The 15,743-nt window shown below is 34.0% G+C and overlaps 1 protein-coding gene across 2 annotated transcripts in view; it reads left to right on the forward strand.

Annotated features, from left to right (window-relative positions):
• Positions 1-15,743, forward strand: part of LOC106674414 (pyrokinin-1 receptor-like) — a 113,545-nt gene that overhangs the window by 65,552 nt on the left and 32,250 nt on the right. The window contains exons 1-2 of one of the 2 annotated variants that reach the window (XM_024228573.1): positions 3,591-3,615; positions 4,062-4,319. In XM_024228573.1, the coding sequence (XP_024084341.1) occupies positions 4,072-4,319 (248 nt within the window). In that variant the 5' untranslated portion in view covers positions 3,591-3,615; positions 4,062-4,071. Of the gene's footprint in view, positions 1-3,590; positions 3,616-4,061; positions 4,320-15,743 lie in introns of those variants that run through there. The other variant, XM_014407108.2, reaches the window with a different exon arrangement.

A 15,743-nucleotide genomic window follows, 5' to 3' on the forward strand; every position in this document is an offset into this window, starting at 1 on the left:
TTACCCACCCTACCAATCATGTTGATGTCTTGTGACCAACTGCGCACATAAAGCAATCCATCGGGTGCAATTTCAGATCTCAGTTGAAAGAAACCAGTGATATCACCCTGGATCTTGAGTTTGCATAAGCACATTTCATCGTAAATATGCATGATGTTAAATACGAGTCTTATCCTGTAGTAGGTATCTGGCAGATAAAGTTAATCTTGTAGAATAGGTTAGGGTGTCAAATCTTATCGAAATGGCTACATTTCAAGCGCATTTTCTTTATTTATAAATACTCAATAACTTTTGTTGTCAAATAGATGTTTATAATTGTTTTCGTGCCAAATATTTAAAAGACATTTCATATTATATTTTGTATATTTTATATTATTACTTGTTATTCCGCATTATCGTTAAAAACAATTAAAGTACATGACATACAGTTAAGTCATATAATCAGTTTATATAGTCATTAGCATAATGTAAAGAAATAAACAATAAGTTACAATTCTTGCAAGACGATTTATCGGGCAGATCCCTGCCCGTGAAACAATTACGGAAACGAAAATATGTATTTTCTCTTCCAGGATTATGATACCTTTTCTGAAATAGGTTTCAAAATTGGATACTATTTATGTTTGCACATAAAAAACATTTAACACATATTAAGCGGCACAATGTAGGAGCCGTTTGTAATAAAGTAAATGGTCTCGATCGTGAGATGAAAATATTTACAGAAAATGTTTTACGATAGGGGATATACGCCACCCACTGGTGATAAAAATAAAAATCACTCCAGGCCTCCCGATGAGTTATAAAAGAATTGTGTGTCAAGTGGAAAAAGATTTTCACGGCCGCTGTAACTTTCTGCAAAAAATAGATTTTTGATCCTAGGTCATCTTTAGAAATCTCTCTGCCACTTATCCGGTTTATTTTGAAAAACGGACGTGCTTCTATACATACAAATATGTTGTATCTTACACAGAAACATTTGGTGGTCTAGAAATCAACGTCAAACATCTCTTTAAAAATACAAAATCGTTTTGCTTTCCTTATTCAACGGAATTTGGAAGGAACAAGTTCTTTTCAAATCAAATGTGAAGTTTATTTATTCAAGTAAACCTCACCCTTTTTAGGTAAAGATGTTCTAGCATCAATAAAACGTAAGCTATTTTTTAAAAAGAAAGTTTTTTTTTCTTGATATAATAATTGTTACCTATTAATGAAACCTGACGATCTGTGCAAGCGATCTGAATTTCAACATTTAAATAGCCTAGTACAAGGGATGGGAGTGAAAATCAAACAAATATTATATTGACATTGAGTTTTACCATTTAGGTATTCCAAGTTTAATCATAATGTGGAGAGAGAGAGAGAGAGAGAGAGAGAGAGAGAGAGAGAGAGAGAGAACAAGATAGAAAGGGGGAGAGAAAGCAAGGGAGGAAGGAGGAAAAAAGGATTCTGCTGTTTCCTTTAATCTCCTATTTAATGACCGGATCATTCTTGATAACGGTCCCATTTGGCTTTAATTAAAATTTATCTTGTTTTGCCACTTTGCCAAGCTTTAAGCTTGGTATTATAAAGGATTTTTGTCTTCGGTTCTCAAACCATAGTTGGACAACGTTGTGAAATTCGACTGAAGCACAAGTCGATTACCTGTCAAAGAATAGATAAAACCAGGGATGATTTGCTTTCCTATTAGCTTCACAATTGTTCAAAGAAATACGGTTTTTTAAATTTGTTTATACAAGTTAAATGTCCTACCATAAGTTGACATACGTGAAAATGTATGGCAATTCAAAGAGAAGGAATTTACAGGACATCGTTTCAAGTTACAATTTACGACTTCATAAGATCTGTACTAAACTCCATCGACGAAGTTAAAATAACTAACCTGGCTAAAACCTTTTCTGACATATCAGATGAAATCTTCACTTTGAAAAACGATTCAATATAACTGTTGAAAAAAGGGCTGATTAGAAACATAAAGCAAACGGAGATAAACCTGAAGCTATTTATGGTGTAAAGATGGGTCAAGCATGTATCTTAGAAATTACAATGTACCTCAGAATTTCCGAGACTAAAATTTGGTCAGTTTACAGCAGAATTAAATATTCTTATTTCTATCTTCAAGAGTGAATTTAATTGAAAATTAAATTTCGAAATTTTCTCTCGGGGACCTGTAGACAACTTTGAGTTAGAAAAACATTGTTTGTTATTACTAGATATTCATATTGAAAAAAACTGACTATGTGTGGCACAATGTGCCTGTCTAATTTTCAAGTTAATTCAATATTTCATTAATTCACTAATTTCCAGAAGACCAATTAATACATGAAATTAATTAAGGTTTTTAGTTGAGATGAAAAAGGTCACGATAGCTCAGGTGGTAGAGCAGCGGCGTATCTAGCCGAAGGTCGTGGGTTCGAATCCCTCTGGTGCCATTAACTTTTTTTTCATCTCAACTAAAAACCCTAATTAATTTCTTTAATTCAATATATTTTTTCACACTTCTCGATGATTTTTTCCATCTATAGCTGTGTAAATAGCAGAAAATTTTCATCAATATTTCCAATTTTCGGTTTGAAGTGTTCGTGGGCTCGCATTATTCGACAATTATAAAAATCTTGTTAAAAGTTGGGGGAGCCGTCGGCGGCCGTGACGGTTAAGACGCTTAAACGGTAAATTAAAAATTCACTGGACGGTAAAGGTCCCGGGTTCAACTCCAGCACCCCTGCATTCGAACGCGGCATACATATAAAAAAGTTTTTTCACAAACACCGGCATTCCGAAGTTCGTAAAATCTCGTAAACTATGTGTTTGAAATTTGCGCAATTTTTTCATGTCTTCCTTCAGTACTGACAAGAACACTAATCATATATACAAAAATGGTTCCGATATTTTGACAAGTGGAAAATCAGACCAAAAATTAGCAAAACCCAAGCTTTAAGATTCATTGTATAGGAATACTGCCAATTGGTAGTTTTATACTCTTGTTTATTGTTGCGGAATTCAAGGTAGCTATAATATATGTAAATAAATAAATAAAATAACGAAAAATATTAATTGAAATCTATTAGTTGAAGGTTTTTCTATGTATCCCTAAATTTAAAAATTGCTTTATTTTTTGCTAAATAAATAATGTAAAGTTTATGTCAGAGTGTATGTAGGAAAAAAGCCTGAAAATTCTTATTAATTTCTTACCGGTATATAAATATATNTACCTGCCATACCTGATCAATAAAGAAAAACATGTTTGTTTCTGGACCTTTGGAGTATCATTTTGGTCTGCCTATCCCGCTCTTTTAATGTCCCACGTTTTAGCGTCTTCAGCATCTTTAGTAGAGGTTCAAAACAAACAGCACCGACCTAACGCTTTGTCATACTTTTTAGTAAGTAGACTAAAATGAATGGAAACGAAAAAACTACACTTTATAAATCTATTTATATTGGAACAAAAATAAATGTCCACCAAGTATATTTAGAAATAATAGTAGCTGAAAGTAGGGGAAATTGTCATCAGAAATTTCTTTTTTATCTAAACATTTGTCCAAATAAAATTATGAAGTTATCGGACAGTTCTACTTGTGACGCACAATTGTTTGTTTGATTTGAACTACTAGACTGAATGTAAATTCCATAATTTTATGTTATTTAAAAGTATGATTTCTCTGCGGATTTTAAAGTTAAAAAACAATGTGTGCTGATTAGTGACCGTTAATCGATAATTATTCAGAAATCGTGAGATGCGGTCTGGTGTGATGTAGGTTTCAGAAAAACATTTTCTTTATCGTGCCGCACGATAAATAAAATGTTTTTCTGAAACCTACATCACACCAGACCGCATCTCACGATTTCTGAATAATTAAAAAACAATATAACTATTTATAATTGCACAGTAAAATAAATTAGTCCTTAAAATCAGGATTATTGCTGTTGTTTCTCCTGTCTCATATTTAAACGGTAACACATGCGGGACAGAAATAAGAAAGTGACTAAATGTTTGGATGATAACATTTCATTCTTGACATTTGTTTTCTGCAGTGATTCTTTATAACTCCGTTTTTATTTTTCAGGTGATGTGAAATGGGTTCGTCCACACCGTGGCAGGAAGAACAACCACGGGACCCGGTGTACGTCGTGACGACGATGACGGTCGTCTATTCTCTCATATTCCTCACCGGTGTCATAGGCAATGTGAGCACGTGCATCGTAATCGTGAGAAACAAACACATGCACACGACGACCAACTATTACTTGTTCTCCCTGGCTGTTTCCGACCTCCTGCTTCTCGTCTCCGGCCTACCTCCTGAAATGTACATGTTGTGGTCTAAGTAAGTAAACTTAACTGTGAAAATCGAGCAGAGAAACATATTTTTGAAAAACTAACAAGAGATCTTGAATGATGTGTAGAGAATCTTTTGGTAAATTCATTTTGCTAACATGTAAGTCTTAGCTGAGAAAATTAAAAACGTTAATTGAAACGAAGGAAAGTCTGTCTTGTACTGATGATATTTAATTAATTATATTTAAAGTCTCAACTATATAGGGATTAAAATAAATAAAATATGTTGGACATAAAACGACAGACGAAACATATCATACTTTTTTAGGTCAAAGTTAAGTCATGCTTTACTATTGGGTTGTCCGGAAAATAATGCAGGATTTTGGTATTAAACAAAAAAAAAGAAACTAGTTACTTTAAAGCAATGTTCTTTAATCAAAATAATTTCCCATACTCTCAATACATTTCTCCCAACGTGTTGGTAACTTATTAATTCCGTCTGAGTAGAATTCAGAATTTTTAGAATTGATAAAGTCAATAAATGCATTTTCCAGTTCCGTTTGATTTTTGAATATTATGTGTTGTAAGTAGTGGTCCAGGTGTCTAAAAAAATGGTAGTCAGTAGGCGAGAGGTCCGGAGAGTAGGGTGGGTGAGGCAAAGTTTCATAGCCAAGCTCCAATAATTTTTGTGACGTTACACGTGACACATGTGGTCGAGCGTTGTCATGCAACAAAATGGGCCCTTTCCGATTGACCAAAGAGGGCTTCATTACTGCCAATTTCTGATGCATGGTATTAATTTGGTTACAGTATGATTCAGCATTGATGGTTTCGCCAGGATTTAAGAAGCTGTAGTGTATTAAACCAAATGAAGCCCACCATACCGTAACCATTACCTTTTTTTGATGAGTTGGGGGCTTTGGAAAATGTATTGGAGCTTCTCCTTTGTCGAGCCACTGTCCAGAACGTCTAGTGTTATCGTAGAGAATCCACTTTTCGTCACATGTAACAATTCTGGCCAGAAATGGGTCATTTTTGTTTCGACAAAGAAGTGATGCACAAACATCAAAGCGCTGATTTTTTTGGCGATCGTTTAATGAGTGTGGAACCCAATTTTCGAGTTTTTTCACTTTTCCAATCGCCTTGAGGTGGTCAGCGACGGTCGTTTTACTGACTTTGAGTTGCTCTGCAAGTTCTCGAACAGTTGTTTTGGGGTTTTCTTCCACCACTGATCGCAGAACATCATCATTAAGAGAGGAAGGCCTTCCACGACCTTCTTCATCTTCAAGGCTGAAATCTCCCTCCCGAAATTTTTTAAACCACCTTTGCACAGTGCACTCATTAACACAACCCTCGCCCCAGACTTGGTTAATGTTTCTAGCCGTTTGGGCTCCGCTTCGGCCGAGTTTAAACTCGTAAAAGAAAATCGTACGAAATTCTCGCTTTGACATTATAAGGATGACTGAATTATTTCCAAGTAGCGGAATGCTACAGAGGTAAACAAACAATATCATTTGGAAGAGGATTAATAAGTGTTGACATTCATACAAATGAGTAATCCTGTAAACGTAAACAGAATATTTTATATAGATTTTTTTTAATGAAAACTTAAAATCCTGCATTATTTTCCGGACAACCCGATATCTACTGTCGGAAAACAGCATTCCTTGAGAATTTATACATTTAAATAGTTAAAACGGATCAAAAAGCTATTGCATCTTTGCAAAATACATTTATATATGTGGGATAGTGGGTTCTTTTAAAGTGTACTGTAGGGGTTTGCAACAAATTCCTATTTTTTATCATGTAATTTGTAAGCACAAAAAATAGTGAAAAATGTAATCAGATATTATTTTAATTATATGTCAAGTTTTGAATTTCAAAGTCTTATGAATTTGTAGGATGATATTTTGCTGTCCCATTATTGAATATAGTTGAAACGTGACGAAACCGACTCCATAGATACCAATCAAAAGCTATAACATAATTCCTATTTACTCCTACAAATATTCAACATAAATAACATATTCTATTCACCAACTAATTTAGATCTAAGACAGAAAAAGCATTTTTTTTGTTGCAATAGTGAGACCCCATTCAAAATGTATAGCAAAATGTGTGCAGGGTGCTCAGAGATATTGCCACACCTACTTTTCTTCATATCAAACACTATTGATAAAAAGTAAGGTAACCACATATTTTTCCCGAGGATTTTAAATCTTTGAGAAAACAATATTTGTAATGTCGTAGTAATATGTAAATTTTGAGAATGAACTTTAATTTTTCGAATGAAACCTATTGGATACCCTTTATGGATTGCAATTTATTTATTGTGCAAAAGAACGAATAGAAATAGAACTAGTGTTTTTCCACCAAGCTTTCTTACTTCTTAGAAAAAAAAGGAAATTCGTTGTCTACGTACGATATTTCTCTCCCCACCCAAAAAATTGACATGTTTGGTCACGTAAGAACCAATCCCTAGTGAAAATCCTTTTGTTCTAAGTTGGGTTTCCAACTATTAAGAAGGGCTATTTTAATCCCATATGTATTAAGCTTGTGCTCGTTCACCAGAAATGCCGTACATATCTATATAATATAAATTTAGACATATCGCAGTTTGGATATTCGTATTTAAATAAAAGTTAATGTTTTAACTCTTCGAAATATTTATTTAGAAATCGTGAGATGCGGTCTGGTGTGATGTAGGTTTCAGAAAAACATTTTCTTTATCGTGCCAACGTTTCGATCGTTATTGAGATCATCTTCAGGGCCTGGGATTTACAAACATTGTTTACATATTACAATTACATTTTGGATGTGGTATTTCTACTCACTCAAAGTGTTTGTCTTCTGTGTAGTAATTGTGCCATTCTTGTGTGTCGTGTTGAGAGTGCCAGTGAGATTTTGCTGTTTTATGTTTATACACGTTGTATTTTTAGGGGTGGGGAAGGAAATCGGTATAGAAAAGACGTTTTCGTATAAGGCGTTGGCTTCTTTGAGGTGAAAAGAGCCGACGAAGGGAAAAAATGTGTTGGTAATGGTTCGGCCAGATTATCCTTTCAGGATTATATAGAAAGGGATAAATAGGAAGAGGAAAGCTAGTTGGGAAATTAGACTATGTGAAAAATATATTTGATGTGTGGAATGTAATGTGATGATATAGGTATGTTACTGTATTGAATTTGATTAATGATATTGGCGACTGAGTTTACATGTATCTGTTCTGTAATTGATGCTGTGTTTATCTCTGTTGATATAAACCATTTCTATGAAATTACGTTTTTGTTTGTTTTGTTCTGTGTGTAATACTTATGGATTTTTGAAGTCGAAATTGTGTTGGTGTTCAAATGGTGGGTAGCGAGTGCTGTAAGATTTTGCTTGGGTTTTTTGCAATCATAGATATGTTGTTTTACTCCAGATATTGGGATGTAATACCGATGTAAGTTGCCGGACAGTTTAAACAGTTGATCTTGTAGATTATGTCAGATTTATTTGTTATTGGTGTGGGATCTTTAATTTTGGAAAAAAGTGTTTGAATTGTTTTATAATTTTTGAAAGCTATTTTGAAGTTATCGGACAAGAGGACAACCAGATCGCATCTCACGATTTCTAAATAAATATCGATTAACGGTCACTAATCCTCGAAATATTTTATATTGAACTTACAAAACAGCGTTACATCGCTCTTTGCACTCTGCTATATTCTACGCTTTACGGTAAAACATTGTATCATGGATATGTAAACCAACCCGTCCCCAACTCCAATCCTACTTTTCTAACTTAACCCGTCCACAACTCTAACCCTAAATTAGCCCTAAACAAAATAAATCTGTCACTCACTCTAATGCTAATCATAACTGAACCTAACGCGTTCATAACCCTAACCCAAATCTAACATCAGTAACCGTAACCCTAGGAGGATATACTCTAGGAGCGGACACAGTAAACTTACGCTAAAACAACCCTCACCAAGCAGCAAATTTAACTGCTACTGTTAAAGAGGGCAAAACTCAGAGGTGTAATAGGATTATTTGCCGGTCACTGGTATCTGAGAAAACATCTACACTGGGATGGATCACTAATCCTCACCATACCTTATCTAAACCAATCCGTCCATAATTATAACTCTACGTAGCCTTTATACGTAATTCCTACTCTTCACCCTAAATAAAACAAACTCGCCCCTTCGAACCCAAACCCACCCTACTCTTAAATAAATAATATAACGGAACACCTCCCTAACCATAATACTATTGGGTTGTCCGGAAAATAATGCAGGATTTTGGTATTAAACAAAAAAAAAGAAACTAGTTACTTTAAAGCAATGTTCTTTAATCAAAATAATTTCCCATACTCTCAATACATTTCTCCCAACGTGTTGGTAACTTATTAATTCCGTCTGAGTAGAATTCAGAATTTTTAGAATTGATAAAGTCAATAAATGCATTTTCCAGTTCCGTTTGATTTTTGAATATTATGTGTTGTAAGTAGTGGTCCAGGTGTCTAAAAAAATGGTAGTCAGTAGGCGAGAGGTCCGGAGAGTAGGGTGGGTGAGGCAAAGTTTCATAGCCAAGCTCCAATAATTTTTGTGACGTTACACGTGACACATGTGGTCGAGCGTTGTCATGCAACAAAATGGGCCCTTTCCGATTGACCAAAGAGGGCTTCATTACTGCCAATTTCTGATGCATGGTATTAATTTGGTTACAGTATGATTCAGCATTGATGGTTTCGCCAGGATTTAAGAAGCTGTAGTGTATTAAACCAAATGAAGCCCACCATACCGTAACCATTACCTTTTTTTGATGAGTTGGGGGCTTTGGAAAATGTATTGGAGCTTCTCCTTTGTCGAGCCACTGTCCAGAATCCACTTTTCGTCACATGTAACAATTCTGGCCAGAAATGGGTCATTTTTGTTTCGACAAAGAAGTGATGCACAAACATCAAAGCGCTGATTTTTTTGGCGATCGTTTAATGAGTGTGGAACCCAATTTTCGAGTTTTTTCACTTTTCCAATCGCCTTGAGGTGGTCAGCGACGGTCGTTTTACTGACTTTGAGTTGCTCTGCAAGTTCTCGAACAGTTGTTTTGGGGTTTTCTTCCACCACTGATCGCAGAACATCATCATTAAGAGAGGAAGGCCTTCCACGACCTTCTTCATCTTCAAGGCTGAAATCTCCCTCCCGAAATTTTTTAAACCACCTTTGCACAGTGCACTCATTAACACAACCCTCGCCCCAGACTTGGTTAATGTTTCTAGCCGTTTGGGCTCCGCTTCGGCCGAGTTTAAACTCGTAAAAGAAAATCGTACGAAATTCTCGCTTTGACATTATAAGGATGACTGAATTATTTCCAAGTAGCGGAATGCTACAGAGGTAAACAAACAATATCATTTGGAAGAGGATTAATAAGTGTTGACATTCATACAAATGAGTAATCCTGTAAACGTAAACAGAATATTTTATATAGATTTTTTTTAATGAAAACTTAAAATCCTGCATTATTTTCCGGACAACCCAATACTTAACCTAACCGTTATCTTAACCCAACCCGACCTCCACTAATCCAACACATGCGCACTCCATGGTGGAATGAAACACAAAAATGGTCACGTAAAAAACTGTATAATGCCCCATACCCATGTTAAAATTGACAAAATGAAATCAAAGTGATGGAATGAAAAAAAATCACGTTGTTTTTCTTCAAAATTTGGCCTATTATCCTTGTTATTCGTCAATAAAATAAAGTAAATCCATTAATGTACTTCAAAATATGAAATATGCTGTTAGAAATTATATTTTAAAATACATAATTAGTAATCAGAAATCGTCATTTTGTGTCGAGGGTCATTTCCAGTTAATTTGGACTGGCAGACGCATGTCGGGTTATCACCATCTTTTCAATGCGCTTTCTGTTGTGCCTTCCCAATTTTAATTTCAGACATAAAGACCATGCAAGATGGCATCTGACAAACCAAAACTACGAGTAATTCCGCTAACTTCCGGTTAAATATCCGCTAGAAAATAGACTGAGACATTTTAGGACGCTAAAACTAACGAAATTTATTCAAGCCCTTAACAGAATAACTCAATATTCAATTACTTCTTCGTCGAACTTGCACAATAAGGAAGCATTTAAAGGCTGATATTGGTTATGCTAAGTAACATTACAATCTGCTTGTAAAAACAGCATAAAGTGCACTATTCGCCAAAAGGTTTAAAAATATAAAATTGGGATTGACTATTTGTGCTGGTAACGTATGATTAAAATACAGTCACCGGATCGCTGGATTTAGTATAAACCCTAAAATAACACTGAAGAGAGGTGGGTGAATCAATGTACCATCATTGAGTGATCTTTTTATGCGGATTAAAAAAACCCGTCAAAAACAATCCGACATGACGAAGCGGATAAAGTAGAGCTGTTCTCGAATTAAACGGCACACCTGTTCAATCAGTCACTACAATTTAATTGTTGTCGGTAATTACTTTATGTACTTTGTTAAATAATAATATTAAATTGACGCGTGACCTGATAACAACCAATAGCATTTGTTAAATATTTAATTATTATTAAAAATTCGTGGATTATATTTTAATTTAGTCAGTATGTTCTGATACATTACAGAATACATACTTTATCAGTAAAACATCTTTTTTTTTAGTTTTTATTGCAATGGATTAAGACAGACTGTATGTTGTCAAGTATTTTCATTTAAACTTTAATTATGTTTTCAGTTAGTATGAATCAATTTTGTATTAGAGAAGTGTTACTAGAAAGAATTTTTCAATTTAACAGTTCATCTTTCCTTAATGATTAATAAAGATAATTACTTACCCGATTGATGTCACAATATATGTGTCAACAATATTGATATTATTTAATATAAAGAAAAACATTTAACGTTTATAATATACACATCTGGCATGAAATTTCAGTTGAATTTCTAAATGGTCCAGTACAAATGGATTAACGATGTGCGTTGTTATTTAATTTATCTTATCCCTTTGAAACGTAAAACTTTTAAAACAGTTGCAAAGAATCCAAAAGATTTTAAAAAGAGGAGAAAGTGAAAAGAAGAATATCATAGTCTTTTTTTTTCTTTCGACCCTTTTTCCCCCTCGTAATTCCGACCGGTTAAAAATAAGCGTTTCCTATTTATTTGCGTCCAGAAATTGAGTATTACCGCCGTTTATAACAGGCCGAGGTTATTTCTGTGTGAAGCTTCAAACTGCCGTGAAATGTCAGTAAATTTCTCCCTCCGACGCAATAAATCTTTGAGATATGTCTCATTCTTTAACATTTTACTGCCGGTTTATCAACAATAATATAACGAACGGCAAAAAGAACCTGTCTAAACTTAAATCAGGGGTATTTCTAAGCGCTTTGGACTCAAGTAACAAAGCCAATTATCCAATTACCCGCCAACCTTTAAAAGAATTACCAATGTAAGAAGATAAAGGCTGTCGTAATTTTGTTTATACATGTTCAAATTAAGGAAATACAATTACTTGCCAACCATCAAGGAACAGTACTTTACGATTCAAACGATTTTTGTGCGCTCCTATTCTAGATGGTTTCTTCGTTTTGCTTTGTTATGCATATTTCTTTTAGTTCGTTATAATTTTTTTGTATTTTTATTTGCTTTTTATTAGAATGCAGGATTATTAAAAATAACACTTATAACCATAACGTTTCGGCATCCTGGAAATTTGGCGATTTCAGCTCCCGACGGATGGGCTTTTAACCCTAACACACTCACATTTCACCAGTCACATCAGTAGAGTAATGGAGCACGGAATATTTCACCTTCGCCTTTTACATTTTTAAATAATTACAGAAACATTAATTCGTCCAATGAGGAAGGTCGATGGGATATGAAATATTTCGCCATTGATGCTCTTATATCACACATTCACGCTTATAAATACATTCTTCATCTTTCTTTGTTTCTTATGTGTTTGTGGCTGTTCCAGATCATTACTTTCAAACCTTCCCAAGTCCATTTTAAAACTTTAATTGTACTGGGGAATTTTTATGTTTGTAAGAAACTTACTACTTACCATCGCCGAGTGGTTCTTCATTGGGGCTTTTTTGAAATTTTTTCTGGGAAGCTCTCCAATTGGCCCCAACCCAATCATCAACCATGGAAAGCTAGTTTCCTTCGATTTGAATTACCTTTTTGTTTTTGTTGGTCATTAACGTAGTCTTGACGTAATTTCTTTTTAAACGTGCTAATATGCTGGCTAGGCGGAGGACGTGTATAATCTAATTTAATTGATCCTCCGATTCAGGACAGAGGACAATATCATAGAAATGATCAATGATGGAGTGAGTGGGTTCAATTCTTTTTAAAAAGATAGTTCCTACTCACAGTAAGTTGTTTTGCAACGATCCGTATTTCGAGCCTTTTAGCTCATCATCAGGTTGAAGGACTTCTACAACCACGTCTATCGACATAAATTGCCAAAGTGAACCCGCTGATACCTCCGCCAACGCGACGTTCCAATTAACAGTTGATTTTTTTTAATGGCGCTCAATTTGAACGTGCGAAACGCGGAAATTATTACACAAATAAATATTATAATAGTAAATACTTAATATTATTAAATTACTATAAAAATAATAACAATTAAAATAATTAGTTTAATCATTTTGATGTTTGTTATTATTTATGTACATGTTTAAAATGGGAGGTAGATCAAAATCTGTTATATTATTAATGCATTCATCACCATGTTCAATTTTACATTTTTTAATTTCAAATTTCTCAAACCAATCTAGTTTTCTCCCTTTGTTGAAACTATGTAACACTGTTGTATTTAAATTTGAATTGAAATTATGTTTTGTTCCTTTTAGATGGTCCTTAAATTCCAAAAATGTGCTCGATTTAGGCAAGTGTTCTTTTACTCTAGTTTTTATTTCTCTACCGCTTTGTCCTATATATTTAATATCACAATCATTACAATTGAGTTGGGAAACCCTGCTTTTTGCCAAGTTGTTTGCTGCTATTTTGTCTGTAGATTTTGAGAGGATGTTTTTAAGTGAACCCGTACTTCTAAAAGCTATTCTAAAATCTTCTTGTTTAAAAATTGTACTAACTTTTTCCGGTAATTCACCAATTTATGGCAAACAACGGAAACCTAATGATTCATTTGTGGTGGGATGCCTGAGTCCTATTGTTGACTCGTTTAAATTTAATTTTTTTATTCTTTTAACTAGCAACCTATGAATAAATATTTCTAGATACCCGTTGCTTTTTTGCTAAGTTTTAATAGTTTCTAACTCTTTTTTATGGTTAGTATGTGTTAATGGAAGTTTTAACATGGGTGGGAAGAATCCGCTGGTATCATAGTGTCTGTAATTGTGGGTTTTCTATGTACGTCTATTTCTATTAGGTTGTTTTACACAGTTTTAGGTTTAAAAAGTTCAAACAACCATCTTTGCCAATTTCCACTGTAAAATTTATATTACGGTGTAGAGAATTAATTAGTTGGAGGAATTCTTTAAGATCCTCTAATGTTCCCGACCGTATGCATAAAATATCGTCTACATAGCTTTTCCAGAATTTCCCCATACCAATGGGGTCTCCATTATCCCCACTCTGTGCTGAAATATTCATGGATAATTTCGAGAAAAATCTTTTCAAATCAAAGAACAAATTAATTAAATCTGTTCATTTCTGGAAACGCTAATAATGATATTAAATCTAAACATTGTAGATATAGTTTCCAAGAAAGAAAATCACCTTTCCAACTTTTGTAATAACGAAGTTGGACAAAATCAAGAGGAAGAAAACATTTTTAAGTGGAACACTGAACTTAGGCGAAAATATCGCTCCCCGGCTGATTCAGCTAAAAAATGGCTATTTTATGTTTCTATAAAAAATCAAGTTAAAGGGCTTCAAGGAGTGCTTAAAAGGAAACTTAGGTAAAATGTGGAATAAAATAATAATAAAGTTGAAATACATGCACAACTAACGCAGAAAAGAATATTTTGAAAAAATGCCTAAATTACTTTTTAAAAAATTTGTCTCGCCTCCTTCCCCATTGCCAAGAGCATGTCTGAGATTTTGGACCTTGTATTATCAAACAAAGTTTCATTAAAATCGGTGATCCTAAGTCCGTATCCTCCTTTTTAAAGTAAAAATTATAGATTATTTTGAGATTGTGTGAGATGCAGTCTGGTGTGGTAGTTAGAAAAACATTTCTATATCATACCTACGTTTCGATCTTTATTGAGATCATCTTTAGGGCCTGGGATTTATAAACATTGTTTAAATGATACAAATACATATAAGATATGAAAATGAATTTATGAAACAATGATGTACACAATACAGAAATTTTAGGTTAAATCGAAGTATTTGTACTTACTCAAATGTGGGTTTAATGTGTAGATGTATCATTGTTGTGTGTGGTGTTGAGAGTGTTAGTGAGATATTAATGTTTTTTGGTTATATATGTTTGATTTTGAAGGAGTGGGGAAGGAAGTAATGATAGACATTCATTTTTCTAGACGAGTCGGCTTCTTTGGGGTGAAAGGTCCGACAATGGAAAAAGGGGAATGGTTTGTTGTTCGAGCCTGGTTAGCCTTTCAGAATTATTGTAGACGGGGATTATTAGGGAAATGAAAATTAAATTGTTGAAGATTTAGACTATGTAGAATTGTTTGATGTGTGGAGTGTAATGATTGTTTTTTTATGTTGAATTATACGTTTTGTGTGTTATGTGTTTGTTATTGATATTGATTTGATTTATGATATTAGCGCTATTATTTATGATATGTTATGACAGTAGGTGCGACTGAGTTTACATGTACGTTACGTAAAAATTAGATATCAGGTGGACGGATCGATTCGTTCTCATGTAGCTTCATTAAACATTAAAGATTAGTAGACAAGATCTAGATCTAAAGCTAAAGTTCAATGTTGACGTGTACATGGTTTAATCTTTGCAATAATTCTTGTACCATCATTTTTAAATTACAACTTTTTATTCCTCTAAATATTAGCATACTTGGTCAATTCACATATCATCATCAACTGTCACCCAAGGTTCAAGACAATTATTTAGATCGCTTTTGATATCCTTCTCACTGGCTTGCTTTGTCTTCAGGCGCATTTTTTCATGAGAGAAGGTGAAAACCCGACAATTACTTTTATAATTCGTCAAAATTTCGCAAGCGTTAGGTAAACAGCATTTGTAAAGCGTCATGAAAAGTTGTTTTCAACCTCTCAACCCATTAATTCTGAGCATATGCAGTTCCACTTTTTTAACAAAGACGTCTAACCTCGTGCATTAGTGAAAGCGTGAAAGAAATATGGCCGAAAATTGTGTGAGAATAAACGAGAGACAGGTGACGAGGTATGATGAAGTTGATGGATTTAGACATAACATCTTTCTGTCTTCCTCTTCATCTCGCCCTATTCTACTTCTCTACCCGCGTGCCTGAACTTCGTTAAAACGTTAAAT

This window comes from Cimex lectularius, unplaced genomic scaffold, assembly GCF_000648675.2.
Source record: "Cimex lectularius strain Harlan isolate CLEC.00 unplaced genomic scaffold, Clec_2.1 scaffold305, whole genome shotgun sequence".
NCBI lineage: Eukaryota > Metazoa > Arthropoda > Insecta > Hemiptera > Cimicidae > Cimex > Cimex lectularius.